At 37.8% G+C, this 18,583-nt stretch overlaps 1 protein-coding gene across 3 annotated transcripts; it reads right to left on the minus strand.

Annotated features, from left to right (window-relative positions):
• Nucleotides 1-429: 429 nt before the first annotated feature.
• lnpk (lunapark, ER junction formation factor) lies at nucleotides 430-14,081 on the minus strand. Of its 3 annotated transcripts, none has more exons than XM_004553501.5 (15): nucleotides 13,923-14,081; nucleotides 12,884-12,954; nucleotides 10,712-10,753; nucleotides 10,466-10,516; nucleotides 10,237-10,373; nucleotides 9,964-10,022; nucleotides 9,369-9,409; nucleotides 8,176-8,259; nucleotides 8,031-8,082; nucleotides 7,751-7,867; nucleotides 7,402-7,488; nucleotides 7,015-7,120; nucleotides 6,311-6,381; nucleotides 5,820-5,990; nucleotides 430-3,270 (listed from the first exon to the last, which is right to left on the minus strand). In XM_004553501.5, the coding sequence occupies exons 2-15, from the start codon at nucleotides 12,908-12,910 to the stop codon at nucleotides 3,068-3,070; spliced, it is 1,248 nt and encodes a 415-aa protein (XP_004553558.2). In that variant the 5' UTR covers nucleotides 12,911-12,954; nucleotides 13,923-14,081; the 3' UTR covers nucleotides 430-3,067. The 3 variants fall into 3 exon arrangements, with proteins under 3 accessions (XP_004553558.2, XP_004553557.2, XP_004553559.2); XM_004553500.5 differs by having other exon boundaries at nucleotides 7,402-7,506; XM_004553502.4 differs by lacking the exon at nucleotides 430-3,270 and adding an exon at nucleotides 3,278-4,639 and having other exon boundaries at nucleotides 7,402-7,506.
• Nucleotides 14,082-18,583: the final 4,502 nt, after the last annotated feature.

The raw sequence follows: 18,583 nt of genomic DNA on the forward strand, positions 1-18,583 counted from the left end.
TGATTATGGAGGATAATCCCAATAGATCAGCATTTACAACAGCACCAACAATTACACCACCTTCAAAGTCACTTAAATCACCTGCCTTCCCCAGTTTGGTGGTTGGTTTGAACTTCTGCAGGTCATCATTGCCGTGTGCACCTGATTAAATGGAAAAATAATGTGACTGGCTGATTACACGTGTTAATTACACGCATTAACACGCACTTGAACAGGTGTGCTTGGCAGTGAGTGAAAGATGGTCAAAGTAAATTTGGTTGTTCACAAAACCCATTTAGAGTACACAACCTGTGACTGAATAATTAATAAGTCCACTAAAAATCACAAGTGGTGTCTGACAGTGAACTGAAAAGTGATTTACGGTAATCTAAGAGAAGGATCATAATATTTAGGATCAAAACAATTAACAAAACACAACCACGGCAGTCCTTTGTTGTTGAAAAACTCTTTATTGGGCGTTCCAAGTGCAAATTTAATGACAAAAAGCATGGGTAGAAATCCATTTGATAAATTTAGGAAGGCAAAAACAAAACTACAAACGGAAAAGAAACAAGTATTACACATCAGGATGCGAGACACCATGTTGAGGATCTGGGACATTCTTTAAATATTTAACAGGCAGCCTCATATTTTGAAGTTATACACATATTTCACCAGCATGTAAAAATACCAAAAACGGTTTGTTGATATTGGAAGCATTAAGCTAACCACAAGTCAGTAAGATGCTACAGCTACCAGTTTTTTCCCAAACTTTGTAAAACAATCAGATGAAGGGAAATAACGGGATTAAAAATTTTTTTTAAATTCAAGTGATACTCTACGTGTCATGACAGGAGACTTGAAATTCACAAAGTGTTCTCTCCTTAACATTTGACCAAGGTTTAGCCAAAAATATTCTTGCCTCTGGATTCTTTGGGCTGTCCCAATCCTACCAGCCAACTTTTGGCAAAACTATTTTCCCCACGTCATCAGGGTGTGTCTCTGGGACCCAACCTGTGCAACACAGGTGATGCAGGACATTTACATTTGCATAGACACTCACCATTTCTCCTGGTTCCACCTAATAACACAACAAGCCAAAAGAAGAATTAATTCCCATCCCTTAAGCTATACAGCTAGGACTTAGAATAATGGCACCAGGTACCTACTGTGAACATTTAGAATGAACGTAAACACCGAGACATAAACTCTTTCAATATTTTATGATCTAATGTGTACCGAAACAGAATCAAGGAATACACTTAAATAGCTGTGAACACAATGGCAATAAAAGGTTAAGTGAGTACATTTAAAAAAAAAAATGTCTGATTTACTAATAAAAACACTGTATAGCCAAATAAATAAAATAAAAATATAACTCAGTGCAAATGACGACGTGAAGTAGAGACGAAGCAAAGCAATGGATTTGGCAAATTATAATCCTAACTGAGTAAAACCATTGGCAATGAAAACATACAGATAAACTGGCAGCTTAAGCTCAAAGTCGTTTGTTTCTTCTGCTTGCTATACAGAAGTTTATTCAGCAATTTTTTCATTGTTATCAGCTAATAAATATTAATGTTATAACTAAGCTAATAACAGTTTTTGACAGGCAATATCTTGCAGACATTGATTAAAAGTAAGAGCTTAGTTTAAATGTATTCTGCACAAAGATGGCAAGGAAAAATAGAGTCAACATGTTTCCTCTGGTTAATCTAATTTTCCAGATTTGATGGCCAGTTTGTTTCAATCCAGCCACAAAATAAGAGAAAACACACACACACACACACACACACACACGCAGATTATAAAGGAAATAAGAGTAATGAGAGTCATGTTACCCGTTTCCATCAGCATCAGAAAAGTGGTGAATACCATACCAATTGGTAGAGCACAGATTCTTTAGCGTAACAGTTGAAGTTAAACATTATTTAAATTCATTCTCTCAGCCTCTTTAAAAAAAAAAAAAAAAAAAAAAAAAAAAAAAAAAAAAAAAAAAAAAAGTGAGAATGAGTCTTTTTCCCCCCACTTTCAGTGAACAGCTAATTGTTTCTGTAATAAGCATCCTTCCTTTCCTTGATGCAATATTAGCCACACTCTGGTTTATTCCCCTCATTCAGCATTCAGTTTCAGTACTTTTGCTTCCAATAGATTTAAATGCAACTAACTGCTCATATCTCATTATTGGCAGTCTGGGACAAAGATCCAGTAATATAATGAAAACAAAAGAGAAACAAAAAGCATTACAATGTATGGGAATAAAAGCATACATGCATCAGCATTGGCTAAACATCACTATAACAGACGGTATCCAAAGAGATAAATGTTTTTTTATTGTCAGCCTGAAATATAGGATCAGGGACTTAAAATGGAAGATGAAAAAGCCACAGCAGCAGCAGCCTGAAACCTAACAGCATACTTGTATGCACATACTGTAAACACAACAGAAGCTGTTCTGATTCACAACAGGTTTATTCTGAGATGGACTTCATGTGTTATGCATGTCAGTGTTTGGATAGTGTAGGAAAATCCAGTGTTTCCCACACTGGATAAGGAGTGTTTGTGTTGACCTTTCGCTACAACTATCTGACATTCTCACCCACTTCAGGAAGTCATTTTAATCAGCAGTAATCCTCTTTTTAACGTCATTTCATCTGAGGAAAAACAATGTGTGAACCAGCAGTTCTATCTAAAACACTTTTTCTTATCAAAACCATACAGCATCCAACTACATTAACCCTAAAAGGACCTTAGAGTGTAAATCGTTACTTTAAGTTAGTCAGTGCACCTACAGAGCAATATCACCAATCAACCAACTACACAACAGAGAAATAGCCTTAAAATTCAAACTACAACCCTCAATCTGACTCCTTCCCAGTCATCGGATCAAACTCATGACCAAGATATGTTGGCATCATTTTTGGCAATACTGTTGGACAATTTCACTAATAAATATAAATAATGATGATGGTAATCCTTGTCCATCAATGCTGCTTTTAAATATCAATAACTATCCTGGCTATTACCATCACCTTCTGCCTGGACAGAACAATCACATCCTTGTGGACCTTTTCTGGCCTCTTAGAAACTACAATGGCTGAGCTCCTGTCTCACAGGGGCTGCTGCGACTCTGCTCTGGTTTATCCTCGGCCACCTCTTCCTGAACAATTTCTTCTTCTTCTTCTTCTTCTTTCTCTTCCTCCTTCTGCTGCAGCTGATCCTGCTCCTCTAATGGGCACTCGCTGTCTACTTCTTTAGTGATTCCTTCACAATCTCCCATCTCCTTCTCATCTGAGGAGAAAACATGCAAGGAAGAAAGGTATATAACCACGAAGCAAAAAGATAACAGAAGGGAGGCGTGAGAAAGAGCAAGCTTTGGGGTACCGTGAAGAGTTTGCAGTACAACGAATGATTGGTTTCTTGGATCAAGTGGTAAAGGAAATTAGCAGCATTCCTGTTGTTAAGGTTAACATTCTGTAAGCTTACAAGAGTTTACAAGAGTTCTACAAACAGATTTTGGAAGTAGCAAGCAATGTAAGGAGCTTTACTAACACACCCAGAAACCTCTCCTCTTCCATAAATTAAAGGGCCAGGAAGATCAACATCAGAGGCTATGGTATACGAATCTACATCTCAAGTACATGTTATTACATTTTAGGGATGAAAATGAAAAACGCTGTGATGTATAATGATTCATTTAGTGATGGGCAAATCCACTTGAGTTCTAGAAAAAAAGAAGAAGAAAGAAATCTGATGGTGTAAATTCTGTCAATTACACAGAAATGTATTGTAGAACTAGACTGTGGCAAAAGGAAGATTTGATTCCTGTTTGTGGAGGATTTATAGTTCATGTGGAGATTGGCAATGATTACATGATACAGCACATCTCCTGACATAAGTGCAGAGTAAATAAATTTAGGTCACATTTTCCAATGGGGTGACTGAAAGCACCTACCAGTCCTTGGATATTTGAGCAATTTAAAATTGCCCCAAAAATGTATATTAATGTTATTCGAGCTGAATGGGAATTAAATCAGGAACAATGGCATGGGGGTTTTTTTTCGATCATTTTCACATTTCTACATGGACTCCAAAGCAAAAATTACTTAGTTAAGAAGAAGGTCTAAATATTTTACACACTCAATGAATACCAAACCTGGGTCAAATAAGTCAGATCAAAGTCATGTTGTTTAAATGTATAATCTATAAGGATAATTTCAGCTCAAGAAGGATAATTTCAGCTCAAGAAATACAGGATCAGTGGATCAGCAGAAGCATAAAAATGTCACATTATATTTTTTATTTATCTATTTATTTTGTTTTGCAGTCTGGCTTTAAAATTTCTTTAAGGCAGGATAAAATCCATTTATGACTCTTATCAGGCCCAGGTCTGGTGACATCCATCACCAGCTAACACCCATCATTGCTTTAGTCTGATTACTGGTAGCAGTTTGGGATTGGCTGCATTCTACAGTGTTATGAATTCTACAGCAAAGAAAGATGGACCCATCTGGCGATAATCAAATCAGTTCAAATTATGCCAGTTCGCACAGCGCAGGGAGAGAAGGGGCAGGGAAACCTGGACTCCGCAGAGGTCGAGTCTCTGGTCTCTGTTGGATCTTGAAACTGTGGACCAAATTCCACGGAGCTGGAGCTTTTGCTAGAAGCAAAATCATACCATTAAACCCACCGATCACAGGAAATGTACTGTGAAACTTGCACGAATGCAGCTTTTGATCAACTGTTGACTGAAATACATGCTGAACTGCTTCTGCTTCTACTTGGTGCAGAGAAGTTTCTTGCCCAACTACCTCATGAACAGAAACTGCAAAACATGTAGCCTAGAAATTCTGTTCAATTAGTTCGACTGTGCAGTTTCATGAGCACTGAGCAAGAAAGCGGTTACAGGAAACTCATTCCATCTTGCTCATTGGAATTATATTTCTTGATTTTACAATCACGGTGTATTCCCCTTAAATAAAAAGTGGTGACAATCGAAGTGTGCCCGTGTGCTGCCTCATCTGACTTGTTGCTCACTAAAAAGCTTTAAAAAGGATTAAGGTTGAAAAAAATCAAAGATAAAAAAAATGAAGAAGGTCAACCGGCACATTGCAGCGAAGCATTTAAAACAGGTGTTAGGACATGGAAGAAATAGCCAAGATGTACAGGAGAGTCTAAGTGTAAGACTGCATACGGGGTGCCATTTGTACCAAAATTATTGACACTGTGTAGTTAGGAGTGTGTGTTCTCTCTGTCATGTCATTCATTGCCCCACCAGAAAAGGTGGAACATCTCCTATCTATACTTTTGTTAAAAAAAGTTCGATTAAGTCTTGTTCAGTTGGACTGTGGCCTTGTATTAAAACTTTAAATGGTTAAAAATCTGACACTGACTTTGCTCAATGCTCTAGAAAAAAAAACTCATTGAAATTTGAGATCAGGATCACAAATTACAATTCAGTGTCAATTTTCAAAGAAAATGCAACAAATCCAAACTATAACACAAATGTGTGGTTGTCAAAATCATGTTGTCACCAACTACAGTTCAACAACATTCACAGCTAAACACACTTTTGGCATAAATGGAACCTCATAACTGTGTGCCCATTCTCTTAGATTTAAATACAAACCAACCTATGGTTACATTCAGACTAAATTTTCTTTTTTTTTTTTTAAACTTAGGTATTCATTAAAAACAAACAAACAATGATTTCTGTTCTGATAAGTGAACTAGAACAGTCTTGGCACTGGTCATAACATTTAGTTTTTGCTTGGTTAGAGTTTAGCATGTTAGGTGAGAGCGACACAACTGTGTCATTTGTGTGATGAGTGTTCCGGTACCTCCAGAAGGTGGCGCGCTCTCCTCTGTATCTGTCCCAGAACGTGGTGATGGCCCAGGTGAACGTGACTCAGCCCGCAGCCTCTTTTCAAAGTTGAACTCTGGAAGTCGGGGGGCCTGAGGACGAGTCTTCCTGGCTGGATTCATAAAGTAGCAATACGCGCAACGAAATGCTGCAGGGAGGAGGAGAGAGAAAGGAAAACACACAAAAAAGAATTGGCGATTAGATTGCTTAAATTCTGTACACATATCCGTGAATGTCCAGATTTTCATCAATTTGTGGACTGTACCATTTACGTGTTGTACATATAAAGATGGTTTCAGAACCATGAAAACCTATTTATCATGGAAACACTTTATCCAGGAATCTGAGCTTTCAGTGAGCTGTTGAGAAGTCAAGACAGTTTTATTGTTTACGTTGCTAATCTTCCAATCACTTCTGTCTTACCTAAAAAACATCTTCAAAAATGCAGTAGTGCATTTCTGAGCTTACCTAGATATTCAAACTCTTCTTTCAGAGCCATGCCATTATGAGAAAAACACTGCTGGCAGATCAGCGCGTATCTATAAGAAACAAGACAGGACAGAGAAAAATATAGAGGCAAAGAGAATAATGATCGCTGCATTCCAGGAGCTATTCAATGAAAAAAAATACACCTCAAAAACCTGCCTCATCTTTTTCAGTTCATGATTTCCCATGATGTTTTTTCTCCAAATGGTATAACTCCAACAGACAAACATAGTGAATACTATAAGTGCAGCTGAAGAGCAAACAGGTGTGAGTTCATTATAAACTATTTCAGGCGGGATAACTTCCCACAGCACTCTATCTGGAGAAGCAGCTAACCTGGCATGCACCACCTGGTTTTATTTATGTTTTATAGTTTCTGTTTCACATTTACCATACAAATAATAGATAAAATGAGCAGCCTAGCTTTTCACCCTTGTGTAATTTTTTGCTATGGTGTTCATTTCCATGCAGATCATTCAGGTACAAGCTGCAGAGCTCAAAGAATAATGTAATGTTGCCTTTACCATGAGTGAATGCATTTATTTTGATTCTATATTATAGTACAGTTCAATACATGGCAGTGTTGGGCTGACATTGACTGCCCAACACTTCCTGTAGAGCCTAATCCATCAGTTTGAAATAAGACAATTCTACAAAGGGCTGTAAATTCAAAAAAGGATCGTCACCTGTTCTGTGGTCCATCCCCTACCAGATACTCAATGACTCTGTCCAGAGCTCCCCTGTCTTTGGGCAAGATGGGTCTAGCTAACGGAGGACCTGGAGGGTGCATACCTGTAAATAAGTCCACACATGGAAATTAATACAGACTCACATTACAAATACACTGTTTTGTAAGTTTAAAAAAACAGATTGGGTTAAAAACAAAACAAAAAAAAAAAAACAGATTGTGGGCTTTTTGCCAGCCTCAAAACAATATAAACGGTATAAACACTAAGAGTGGTGATGTCCAAATTACTACCTTGAAAAGTTAGGAGAAATCAGGCACTGCAGAAGTTCTTGTTTGCCATGCATAGATGCCTGATTTCAAGCTAAGATGCTCTTAAAGACATTACCTAGCATTGGGGAGGAGGGAGTCCTCGGTACTGCGCCCTGTAGGACCGAAGCAGACAGAGCAGATCTGTCTGGTGGACCTCCTGGAGCTGAGAGAGGAACACGTTCTGTTGGAAGAGCGACACAAGAGATGGACACAAACTGGCATCTAAGAGAACTAAGTCAAAGGCAGCTGGCATTGCTGTTTACTACAGCTGCCTTTGACTTAGTTCTGTGCCTTTGACCTAAACCTTCATATAGATTTTGATGCTGAATATTCTTTTTACATGCATCACAAATGGGCACGGCATGAGATTTAAGAAATATTAGGATCGTTTATTATACTTAAAGTGTCTCATTTTGTCTGCTTACCCACAGGTGTGCCTGCTGGTCCCAGCAAGGGACGTGCTCCCGGTGGAGGAGTCATGACCACTGCATGCGGGGTGCCCATTGGCATCGGTCTCATTACCACCCCTCTCTGCCGAATCTCTGCCCAGGGGGAAGAAATTAATTGAAGCATTTGGTCCTTTCCAAACATAGGATTTGTTTATGCCATCACAGAAATCTCTCTCTCTCTTTTGAAGAGCTCCACTCTTCTGATCAGAAACTTTCCAAGTAAATCTAAGTAACACTGTACAGAATTATGGGGTACCTTGTCCTGGCCTGGGAGTCATCGGAGAACGCACTGGAGTTGACTCAAGTTCCTGCAGCAAAACAAAGCGGAGCAATGTGAAACAAAATAAAAATACAATACAAAAATAAACAGATAAAATAAACATCAAGTGAAAAGCTCTCACAGCTTTCTTCTTAGCCTCAGGATCAAAACGTTCCAGGATGAGCTTGGCATTTTTGTACGTTTCTGTCTCCATCACCTCCTCAAGCTGGAAAGACAAAAAAAGGGAAATCTAAGCTATAACATCCAGGCTCAACAGGATAAGAAATGTTGAAGTAACTCGAGGAATAAAAAAAATACTGATGGGGCCAGTGATACCCCTCAGCCTCCTAGTAAATACACTTATGGTATCAATTTCAAAACACTATGTTGCTTTGTTCTCGAGTTATTGCATTCACAAGATTTTCAGAAAACTTGAGCTTGAGGCTGAAGTCACTGAGATTCAAATTCATCTGAGATTTTAGCAGATACACATATTAAGCCTTAGGGGTAAAAAAAAAAAAAAAAAAAAGGCCAGAATGATTTTCTTCTTGAAGATGCTTTCTGCTTCTCAAGGCGTGAAACTAAATAACATACAAAATAAAAGAACAGACCCAGCTCTGATACCACAGAGGGTTCGGAGATTGAGTGGAAATTTTAATCTGACATACCACTGCAATCCTGAAGAGAAATAAAAAATAACTAAAAAAAACAAACAGACAAAACTGGGGGAAAACTTACAATTTTTCAATCACAGTTAAATAAAATAATAAAACTGGACGTGTAACACACAATTTTTCAGATCCAAATAACGAGATCTGACCAATCAGACCACTGTATTTGGCAATAAGCAGACTGTAGCTCAAAATACAAACCTGTAATGAATATACAAATTATAAAATAACTATTTTATCTAAGACACGCGGCTAAAAGCTGCTTCAGGTCCATCGGCTCTCTCAAATTATCTCTCTGCCTCTTCAGTCCTAACTCTGCCATCAACAAAAACAGGCCGCGAAAGCGACTGTGATACAGCTTCAACTCCTGGATTAAAAAATGAAATTCCCTCTGCTGCTGCCTTCTTATGAGAATTGAGAGTTGAACCCAAAATCTGTTTATTCCTTTTCTTCTTTAGAAGCATCAGGACCAGCTCATCGTCACTTAATACTAACTGTATTTTTTTCACAGTGCATATTTTGAGGACGAATTTCCAGCAAAAGCACAATGCATTCATATGTGTTACACTACAAGTTCAAATGTGAAAAGTTTGTAATTTCAAACTGTTATTTTGCAGTGCATTCAGTGTGTAATGGCCTTTACAGTGAAAGACTGAATACTTACAATCTTTTTTTTGGCAGCCTTTAAATCTTCGAGTTTTTCACCTAAAAAGAAGAATGAATAACTTTAGTCAACTGGCATCATTTCCAATAAGCTCCTTTTTCCATCGACCCATGCTGTGGAAATAAAACACAGTTTAAATTATTATATGGTCAATTTGTGATTCTGCTAGTATCTTAACATATCTCAGGAACAAATTATGCTACTTTGTCTTTGTAGCATAAGCAGTATGTACTGTCAACAATAAGAGTGTGACTCGAGTCGCAAAGTTAGGTTGTAAGAAAACACATTTGTAAGCAAGGACAATCAAAATGAAATGCTTCAAATCATATAGTCAACAACCATTACTCCTCAAGCCATTTTTCAATAGGCCACTGCTCAGCAGGCCACTTTGCCTGAGCCTCCTTGTGCTCAACTATGAGTATGACCTAATTAATTATAGAAGGAGGCACAGCTCGAGCAGTAGGTAGACAGATTTGATCCAACCGAATTGTATCTTATGCGAGACAACTTCTAGCTTAATAGAAGCCTGAAAATAATATATGTGCTTTTGAGTTTAATGGACAGACAAGCAAAGGAAGACTGATAGATCACTTACTGTTTCTCTCAGTGCGTTTGGAGAAGAGAAAAATCAATAACTTTCTGATGAACCACACCCTGTTGAAGAGCCAGAAAGAAATGCAGAGAGAAGAATATTGTCTTCATCATCTTCGTCACATTCAGAAACCCTTTTCTCTCCTCACAACTTATGGAAAATAATAAGACCTAATATGAAGTGTATTTTTTACTTTGACACATTGAAAGTTATCTGTACCAGATAAAAACAAAGACAACGCTGTGAATTATTGTGAAAAGCAACAATGGCACTCACAGCACAGGGTATATGAAGAAAGGCAGGGCCATGGCTATTCTCTGCAACCAATGCTCGGGGAGGTAAAGACAGTAGACGATCAGGGAGATCAACAGGTAAAGGGCAGATGAGTAAAGTAGTAAACGGCCAACCCATAGCTGCAGACAGATACATACAAATATATCAACGAGAAAAAGAAAGGACAGCTCAAGAATACAACTATAGATCTTTAATGTTTTGCTGACATTACCTTTTGCAGACGCTGGTTTTTAGTTTTAAACTCTTCCAGCTCTTTAATCTCCTACAAGAGAAACATGGTAAAGGTTATGTATACACTAAAAGAACTACTATGGAATGTACTCAGGTTTGTAGTTGTATTTGTTGTATGTTGGTGTTTCCAGGTGGCATACTACATCATATTTTTAGTAAACCTAAAATGGAATTGAAACATTGTGCAAATCCATAAAATCAGGTAAAAAATATACACAGTCAGTACCTTGTCCAGGTTCTCCAGCTGTTCAACTGTTGTTAGCTTTGCCTGGATTGCAGATAAAAGTCAGAAAATCACCATTAGCGTAATCAACTGATTTGCCAATAAAGACTCAATTTTGATTTATCAAGAGTTCATCTACAGAGGGGTCTGCAAAAAAAGCGAGATTAATGGTTTTATCATGCTATTTTGAGCTTTGAGTTTTCTGTCTCACAATAGTGTCTCTTGTTTTGCTAAATCACTGTAGCAACTTATGCTTAACACATAACCTGACTGGAGCCAGGTTATAGGTTATGACTAGAACAACATGTTTTAAGAGCAATGTAGATTTTCTGCTTGGGTAATATGGTTTATATGTAAAGCAGAACCCAGAAAGCCCACTTAAAAAAGTTGATAAGTCCCATTGTGATATCCCTTACCTTTGACTGTGGTTTTAGGTTTTGAGAAGCCAGCAAAAAAATCCCGGCTTTGCTAAACTTCCTTCATAGTATACCCTTCTGATTAACTAAATATTTTAGTCAAAGGAAACTTAAAGCAAATGGGATGTTTGATTTTCTGAGTGAGAACAACAATCAATACCTTCATTGTTGCCAAGTCTCTCATGCTGCCTGTCTGCTCCTCTTTCTTTCCCTTTGACTTGGTTACTATGTCTAAATATAGTGTATGAATTCACCTAGCTTGGGTGCTAAGCTCAATCTGTTCATAGTTATCAAACTGTCTCACAGTAGAGTCACACAAGGCAAAACTTTACTGAGAATCAGCATCCAGAGTTAGCATTCTATTTAATTATTCAAGGCTTGTGAAGTAAAAATAACGAGTTTGGCAAATATTAAATTTTTTATATATATATATATATATATATATATATATATATATATATATATATATATATAAATAAATATATATATGAATAAATATATATAAATAAATAAATAAATGTAAATATATATAAATATAAATATATATAAATATAAATAAATAAATAAATAAATATATATTAAAAAAAAAAAAAAAAAAAAAAAAAAAAAACACCCAGCACGCCCCTGCGGGCGGTTTATCCTTCAAGCTCGGGTCCTCTACCAGAGGCCTGGGAGCTTGAGGGTCCTGCGCAGTATCTTAGCTGTTCCCAGGACTGCGCTCTTCTGGACAGAGATCTCCGATGTTGTTCCTGGGATCTGCTGGAGCCACTCGCCTAGCTTGGGAGTCACCGCACCTAGTGCTCCGATTACCACGGGGACCACCGTTACCTTCACCCTCCACATCCTCTCGAGCTCTTCTCTGAGCCCTTGGTATTTCTCCAGCTTCTCGTGTTCCTTCTTCCTGATATTGCTGTCATTCGGAACCGCTACATCGATCACTACGGCCGTCTTCTTCTGTTTGTCTACCACCACTATGTCCGGTTGGTTAGCCACCACCATTTTGTCCGTCTGTATCTGGAAGTCCCACAGGATCTTAGCTCGGTCATTCTCCACCACCCTTGGGGGCATCTCCCATTTTGACCTCGGGACTTCCAGGTTATACTCGGCACAGATGTTCCTGTACACTATGCCGGCCACTTGGTTATGGCGTTCCATGTATGCCTTGCCTGCTAGCATCTTGCACCCTGCTGTTATGTGCTGGATTGTCTCTGGGGCATCTTTACACAGCCTGCACCTGGGGTCTTGCCTGGTGTGATAGACCCCAGCCTCTATGGATCTTGTGCTCAGAGCTTGTTCTTGTGCTGCCATGATTAGTGCCTCTGTGCTGTCTTTCAGTCCAGCTTTGTCCAGCCACTGGTAAGATTTCTGGATATCTATATATGTATGTGTGTGTGTGTGTGTGTGTTAAGTAATGAGTCAGTTAAGTTATTTTGAATGTAAGGAGTATGACTAGTGAGCTAAAAAAAATCTTTTAAACCATATTTTGGACAAAGTTGACAAGCTTTTTAAGTGTTTTTTTTGGGGGTTTTTGTGGATTGGGGTTAGACATTTGACTGGAAATTCAGTGCATGTGGTTCATTTCAAAATAATCACTTGGATTCAATCCAATACAATCAACTTTTTAAATGCCAGTCACTCTGTGATTTATCATAACCAAGAAAATTTCTCATCATGTTTTTATTCAAAATCCAGTTTTCATTTTGAATTTTTCTCTGTTTCATTTTCTTGTATTCAAACATGTTTTCTGTCAGTCACTTACCTTCCATCGAGATATTAGGGCCCCCATGTTTTTGAAACTACACAAGTCTCTGCTTTGATTTCTTTGGTTCACTAAGAAACACACAAACAACACGTTACAGGTAAACAAAGCACACGGTCTTTGCTGCAACAGTTACACAACTTTTGATGTTAAACTCCACGTTTGAGCCTGACCTAGACATTTATGCACTTACATCATAACAGTATTTAGGAAGCTGCCTACAAAATCACAGACAATGGCAACTCTTGTTGCAATGGATCTACGAACATAATCTCTCCCTATGGCTCCTTATACATGCAACAAGGTGGCTAAATATATCACTTTTCACTTTCTTATTTAAATTTTCAGAATCTCACTGGTTAAATGCAATGCATAGCAGTTGATTCAAGTTCCATCCTCTTCACTTTAAAATGGCCAGACCCTATAATGAGATGAGTCTAGCCGCGGCTAATGTCACCGCTGTCATTCCAGCTACAAATATTTCTGAAACTGGAAACAGTTTGTAGTTTCCAAACATGCACAGCAACATGAATAAAGCCCCAACTGTGCTGTATTTCCGCTGAGTACCTAGCTTGCTAGCTGACCTAGCTTTAAGAGTTGGGAGTCAAGTCCCTGGGCGGTCACAAGACATAACCGCTAATGATGCTGCCAAGATTTATAACTGGTATTTCCTAGCTATTTAAAGAAGATATTTCCTATTGACAGCAGCAGCAAACAATGATATAACTTGCTGTATTCCTGCTAACGTAAGGTAGTTATGGCTAGTATTAGCTGCTCATTTTACACTGCTGCAAATCAGCCACGGTAACCTAAATACTCAGAAGAAAGAAGAGCCTTAGAAAACTAAGCTTTAGCATGACCACTACTTTTTGGGGCATATACAGAACTCTGATCAAGAAAGTACGTAAACTGATGTACTAAGCTAGCTTCTATAATAACAACATACTGGTGCCGACATCAGCAGCAGGCACGCTGTGATAATAATATTCATCTTTACGTGGTCTTTTCAAATTAATACGTATTCGCAGAGGAAACTTACATTTACTCGATGTCTGGGTGTTTCTGTTCACTGACCATTCAGTAAAGTTCACGCAGAAACAAGAACATCTTGTCTGCTAATGCTACCTAAACTGACATTTCAACTGCCAACCAGAAAGAGAGTTTGGCGCGGTGTTGAGACGTAACGGAACGTATGTGACGTGGCTGGGCTGACCCATTTCCCAGAGTCCTGTGCGGTGTAGTCTTTTTCGTTTCATTTTGTGAAATTTATTTTTTTATCTAACGTTATTAAACAATCTTTAAAAAAAAATTAAAAAAACAGGACTAATGAAAACAAGAAAGGCAGATTGGTCCACAATAATTGAAAATTACATTAAAAACACAAGTTTAACATGTATATGGCTTGTATAGGATATGCTGGTGTACTTTCATGAAGTCATGGATGTGAACACTTTCTTGATAGTTTTCTGCGCTGCTAGTGTTTCAAAGTAGCATCTATTGCTTTTCACTTAACACTGGCTTTCCTTCCAGACCATTTCCATACATGCAGGTGTAGCTTCCAGCCATCTGGTCCATAGTATCTACACCTCCTTTGGTCTTGTTGTAGAATGTGATTAATTGTGTTTTTTCTCCTTTCTGGTATTTTCATCCACCATTTTGTTGTGATACATTGCGCTCAGATGTACAGCAGCTTTCTTTCTGACATATACAACTATATGGTAAGGCTGCGGGGTTTTTTCTGACCCACTTGTGCATTTAAAGGTTAACATATAATTTGGTTTGTCAGAGAAAAACATACATATCTATTAATGAATTTGATGCTACTGCAAAACAAATGAATGAATAGGTGAATAAATAAATAAATCAATGTGAATCAAAGGAACCATTCTCGCTTTAGAAGTCTTGAACTAACTGATAACTCAGCGGAAAAACCAGAGGACTTATAGGATCAGCACAAATATCTGCAGGTTGCCTTTATGTGGGTATCATCAACATATAGTACAATACAAATATATGCATATGTGTAAATTATTTTGAGAGGTAATAATCATAATATAAGGAGATGGACTACACAATTTTATAATGGGAACCAGAACCAGGGGAATGTATTGTACACACTCAGATGTTGGTCTAATGGTACCTGAAAGATTATGTTTGGAGTCTTCAAAAAGAGGTTTCAGATTTCTACAAAGCTCGCTCTTTTTTTTCTTTTGGACTTTGATTTCTTCTTTGAAAGAAGATGGATTGTTTGGGCTTTTACGGATACTACTCGCTGGAGAAATAGGATGAATGGGCTAAAACAGTGGCTCAGCTGGCTGCTTATGAGAGGATGACATATACATGGGCCCCTTGGGGCATCTTCACTGCTGTAACTTGGAGGTCAATTTAGTAGTGTAACCAAGAACATCAGAAAAAAACTGGAGTTGTATATGGTGCTTTGTCTCCATTTTTAAGTAACAGCTACAGCTTTAATAGCCTTTTCTCTCGTCTTTGTCAAATTAGGAGAACCATCTAAGCTAAATAATAATAATACTAAAGCACTGGAGAGTATTTTCTATTGAAATTCTTGCATCATGCCATGTTTCCAAAAGCATAAAACTGAACAGTTATTTCAGCTGTGTAATACATTACTTTCTTCCATAACAACACTACAGATGAAAACATTCAACTCAGTGCCAGTCAAGCCTTTTTCTTGTAGTTCCCCAGTTTGTTGTCAACATCTGTACCTTGAAGGCCGACAAAGCTGCAGGCTAACTTTAAATTGTAATTCCAACTCTTGCCATTAGATGTCGCAGTTTTACTGTATGATGTGGACTTTAAACCCACCAGTAGGACTGAGAATATGTATATGCCTAGGTGTTAAACTAAACAACTGAACAAATCGCATATGTGTACATTTAGCCTCCATTATAGGTCTAAATTATGTTTTTTTCCTTCTTTTTGATATAAACCTTTAGTACATGAAAGTGGCTTGAAAGAAAGAAAGGAAAAAGAAAAAACCATTTGGGTTCCAGCTCAGCATCTTAATCACAAGTTCCCGTGGTGTCTCACTGTTATCCCATCGCAGGAAATGTGAAGTTGTGATATCTCACCAATATTTATTTCTCAGCTCTCAGCCGAGCTGTTTCAGATTTGGCTGCAGTATGCAGAGATTTGGCCTTCAACTTTTATGCTTCCAGCTTCCTCTGGAGTCTTAAGAGTTATGGGCCTAATAAAATTCTGCCTCTTTTCTCTCTCACACACAATCACTCCCACACACACACACACACACACACACACACACACACACACACACACACACACACACACACACACACACACACACACACACACACACAAAGATAGGCCTATGCTGTATATATAGCTGATGAGTAATCCTGATGCTGATGTTATTTCCGTTTCATTAACCTGTAATAAATTAAACACTGAATGAAAATGAGCAACAGGGACTTTTCCAACTCTCCAGTGCTCTACTTGCATAGAGTACACACACGCTAATTTACGCGGGACAGCTGGATGTCACTAAACAATAATCACTGGTGTTTGACAATTTTAGACAAAGTACAATAAAACGCGCATTTAATTGAGTTTTTAATTAGACTAATCTTTCTTTCCTCTATTTAGATGAAAGTAGAGAAGAGATGTTTTTATGTTAAAGAGAATTAGAAAAAAATGTGTGAAACAGCTTTTTTAACAGGGATTTCATCGCCTGGGTAATTGTTGATAACGTCAGATTCTGCATACGTATCTAAAAATACAGAAACAATGTAACAAAAAAGTATAACTCCACAAAAACAATTTAAAAAACGAGAAATTTTTTAAATGTTGTTATCAGATCTTTTATGATTTCCACGATATTTGCAGCTTCCTCTCCAACTTCATTCATTTAAAGTCCTTATTTGCATTAAAAGCTGCGCTACAATCGACTTTGAACAGGCGACGTTGATTCGGGTGCACGTCAGGGATGAGGGGCCCCCTGCACTTTGCACTCAATTAGCGAAACGTGACAAGAAGAAGACGAATATTTCGAAGTGAGTGTGGTGGGGATAGATCGTTCTTTGGACTCCGTAGTCAGTGTGTGTAATTAAAAAAATAAAGACCTGCTTTATGGACAATGTCCAACGCAGAGCCCGTATATTTGTTCTGGATGACGCCACTCCGCCTACCTTTCTAACTGTAGGATTTCATACTTTACTGATTAGGGCATTAGGCAACATGTTAATAATTTCGCCTCTTATACTTTTTCTGGTTTTATTTACATTTAGTGTTTCGACTGTTTGACCCTCACTAAACTGCCTTAATAATGTATCTACCCGCATCATTTTTATTTTATTTTAATATAGCCTATGTTTATTTATTTATTGGTTTAGTTTTGGGCATCTGTTTCACTGAATGAGGTGCGAGGCCAAAATGTTCAGTGCTTTGTGTCGCAATATATCAAAACACAAAATATTAAATACACTGTCCTAAACACACTGTCCTAAACACTTATACACATATTACAACATATTAATTGCGCGAAATTTCACAATACTACTGCTACTACTACTACTAATAATAATACATTTGCGGATATTTAGGAGATACAGAATTTACAAGATATTATTTTCCTGGCGTGGGTGGATTTCCTGTAAATGAAAATCTGGTTAGTTAATCGATGGAGGACAAACAACACATGCTTTTAGTGAACTATAAGTTTCATTCATTCTCTGTGGGGGTTTTTTTGTTTGTTTTTTTGTTTGTTTTTTTGCTTTTACAACTGCCGTTTCACACCCTAACATTATTTTTTCTATTTTTTTTTCTTACCGCAGTTTAGAGTAACTACATTTTTCGAACAAGATTACTAAAAATACACAGCCTTATATTAATTTTACTAAAACATACGCACTACCAAAGGTAACGACTATGACCACTGTAAGCTGCCGTTTAGAACGAACATCGGTATTTGGCACTCTGCGATGAGAAGGTGTTATAGAAGCCTATTCTGCATGCCAGACATTATCACGTGTGTCCTAGACGTCCACAGGGGCTACAGTAACTACCGTTTAATATACACACATTGTACAAAGTAAAAAATCTCAAAGCATATTGTGTTCCATATGGTTAAATGGTGAGCAGTGGGCATCATTTTCACTGGATATATTTATTTGATACATTAATTAAAATACACCAGTCCTTTGTAGTTTCTGCCATCAAGGATGTTTTGCCTCATTTAAAGACTTGCATCAGCTTGCTCTACATTTGTTTTGCACAAAAGTACTTCATGCAAATTTAGTTTGGTTACCACTGAACCTGGTCAATTCACCAGCTAAGTAACTGATCTGTACACATCATAATCACAAACCATCCAAAACTGATCAGAATAGTTTTTTCAAAGCAGGCCTGTCAACATAATGGTAACTACATTTACACATCTTATATTTATAATATAGCTATTTCTCGGGACTGTACTATTGCATTGCAAAGCTAGTCGAGATTTATGCCTCATATAAGAGGCTACAGATCCTTTTGAAGAACAGCTTTCACAAAAAGATCAGCCAATCAGTAAACCACACCTCTGGTGCAGTTTCCTCACTTGCTGCCTATAATGCCTTCTGTCTTCTCCTACAACAGCTGCAGATGTATTGAACCTCAGCTGATTAAGGCAGCAGGCCAAGGTTAGAAACAAGAGAGTGGTGGTGGATTTGTTTGTGCGATACT

This window comes from Maylandia zebra, linkage group LG13 (genome assembly GCF_041146795.1).
Source record: "Maylandia zebra isolate NMK-2024a linkage group LG13, Mzebra_GT3a, whole genome shotgun sequence".
Classification (NCBI taxonomy): domain Eukaryota; kingdom Metazoa; phylum Chordata; class Actinopteri; order Cichliformes; family Cichlidae; genus Maylandia; species Maylandia zebra.

Excerpts from the sequence above, each read along its gene's own strand:
- lnpk (XM_004553500.5), bottom strand. The coding sequence starts at position 12,910 with ATGGGGGCCCTAATATCTCGATGGAAG. Across the intron at positions 10,754-12,883 it reads CCCTAATATCTCGATGGAAG|GCAAAGCTAACAACAGTTGA; the intron begins GTAAGTGACTGA and ends TCTGCAATCCAG. Across the intron at positions 7,121-7,401 it reads TCCCTCCTCCCCAATGCTAG|GTATGCACCCTCCAGGTCCT; the intron begins GTAATGTCTTTA and ends ACTTATTTACAG.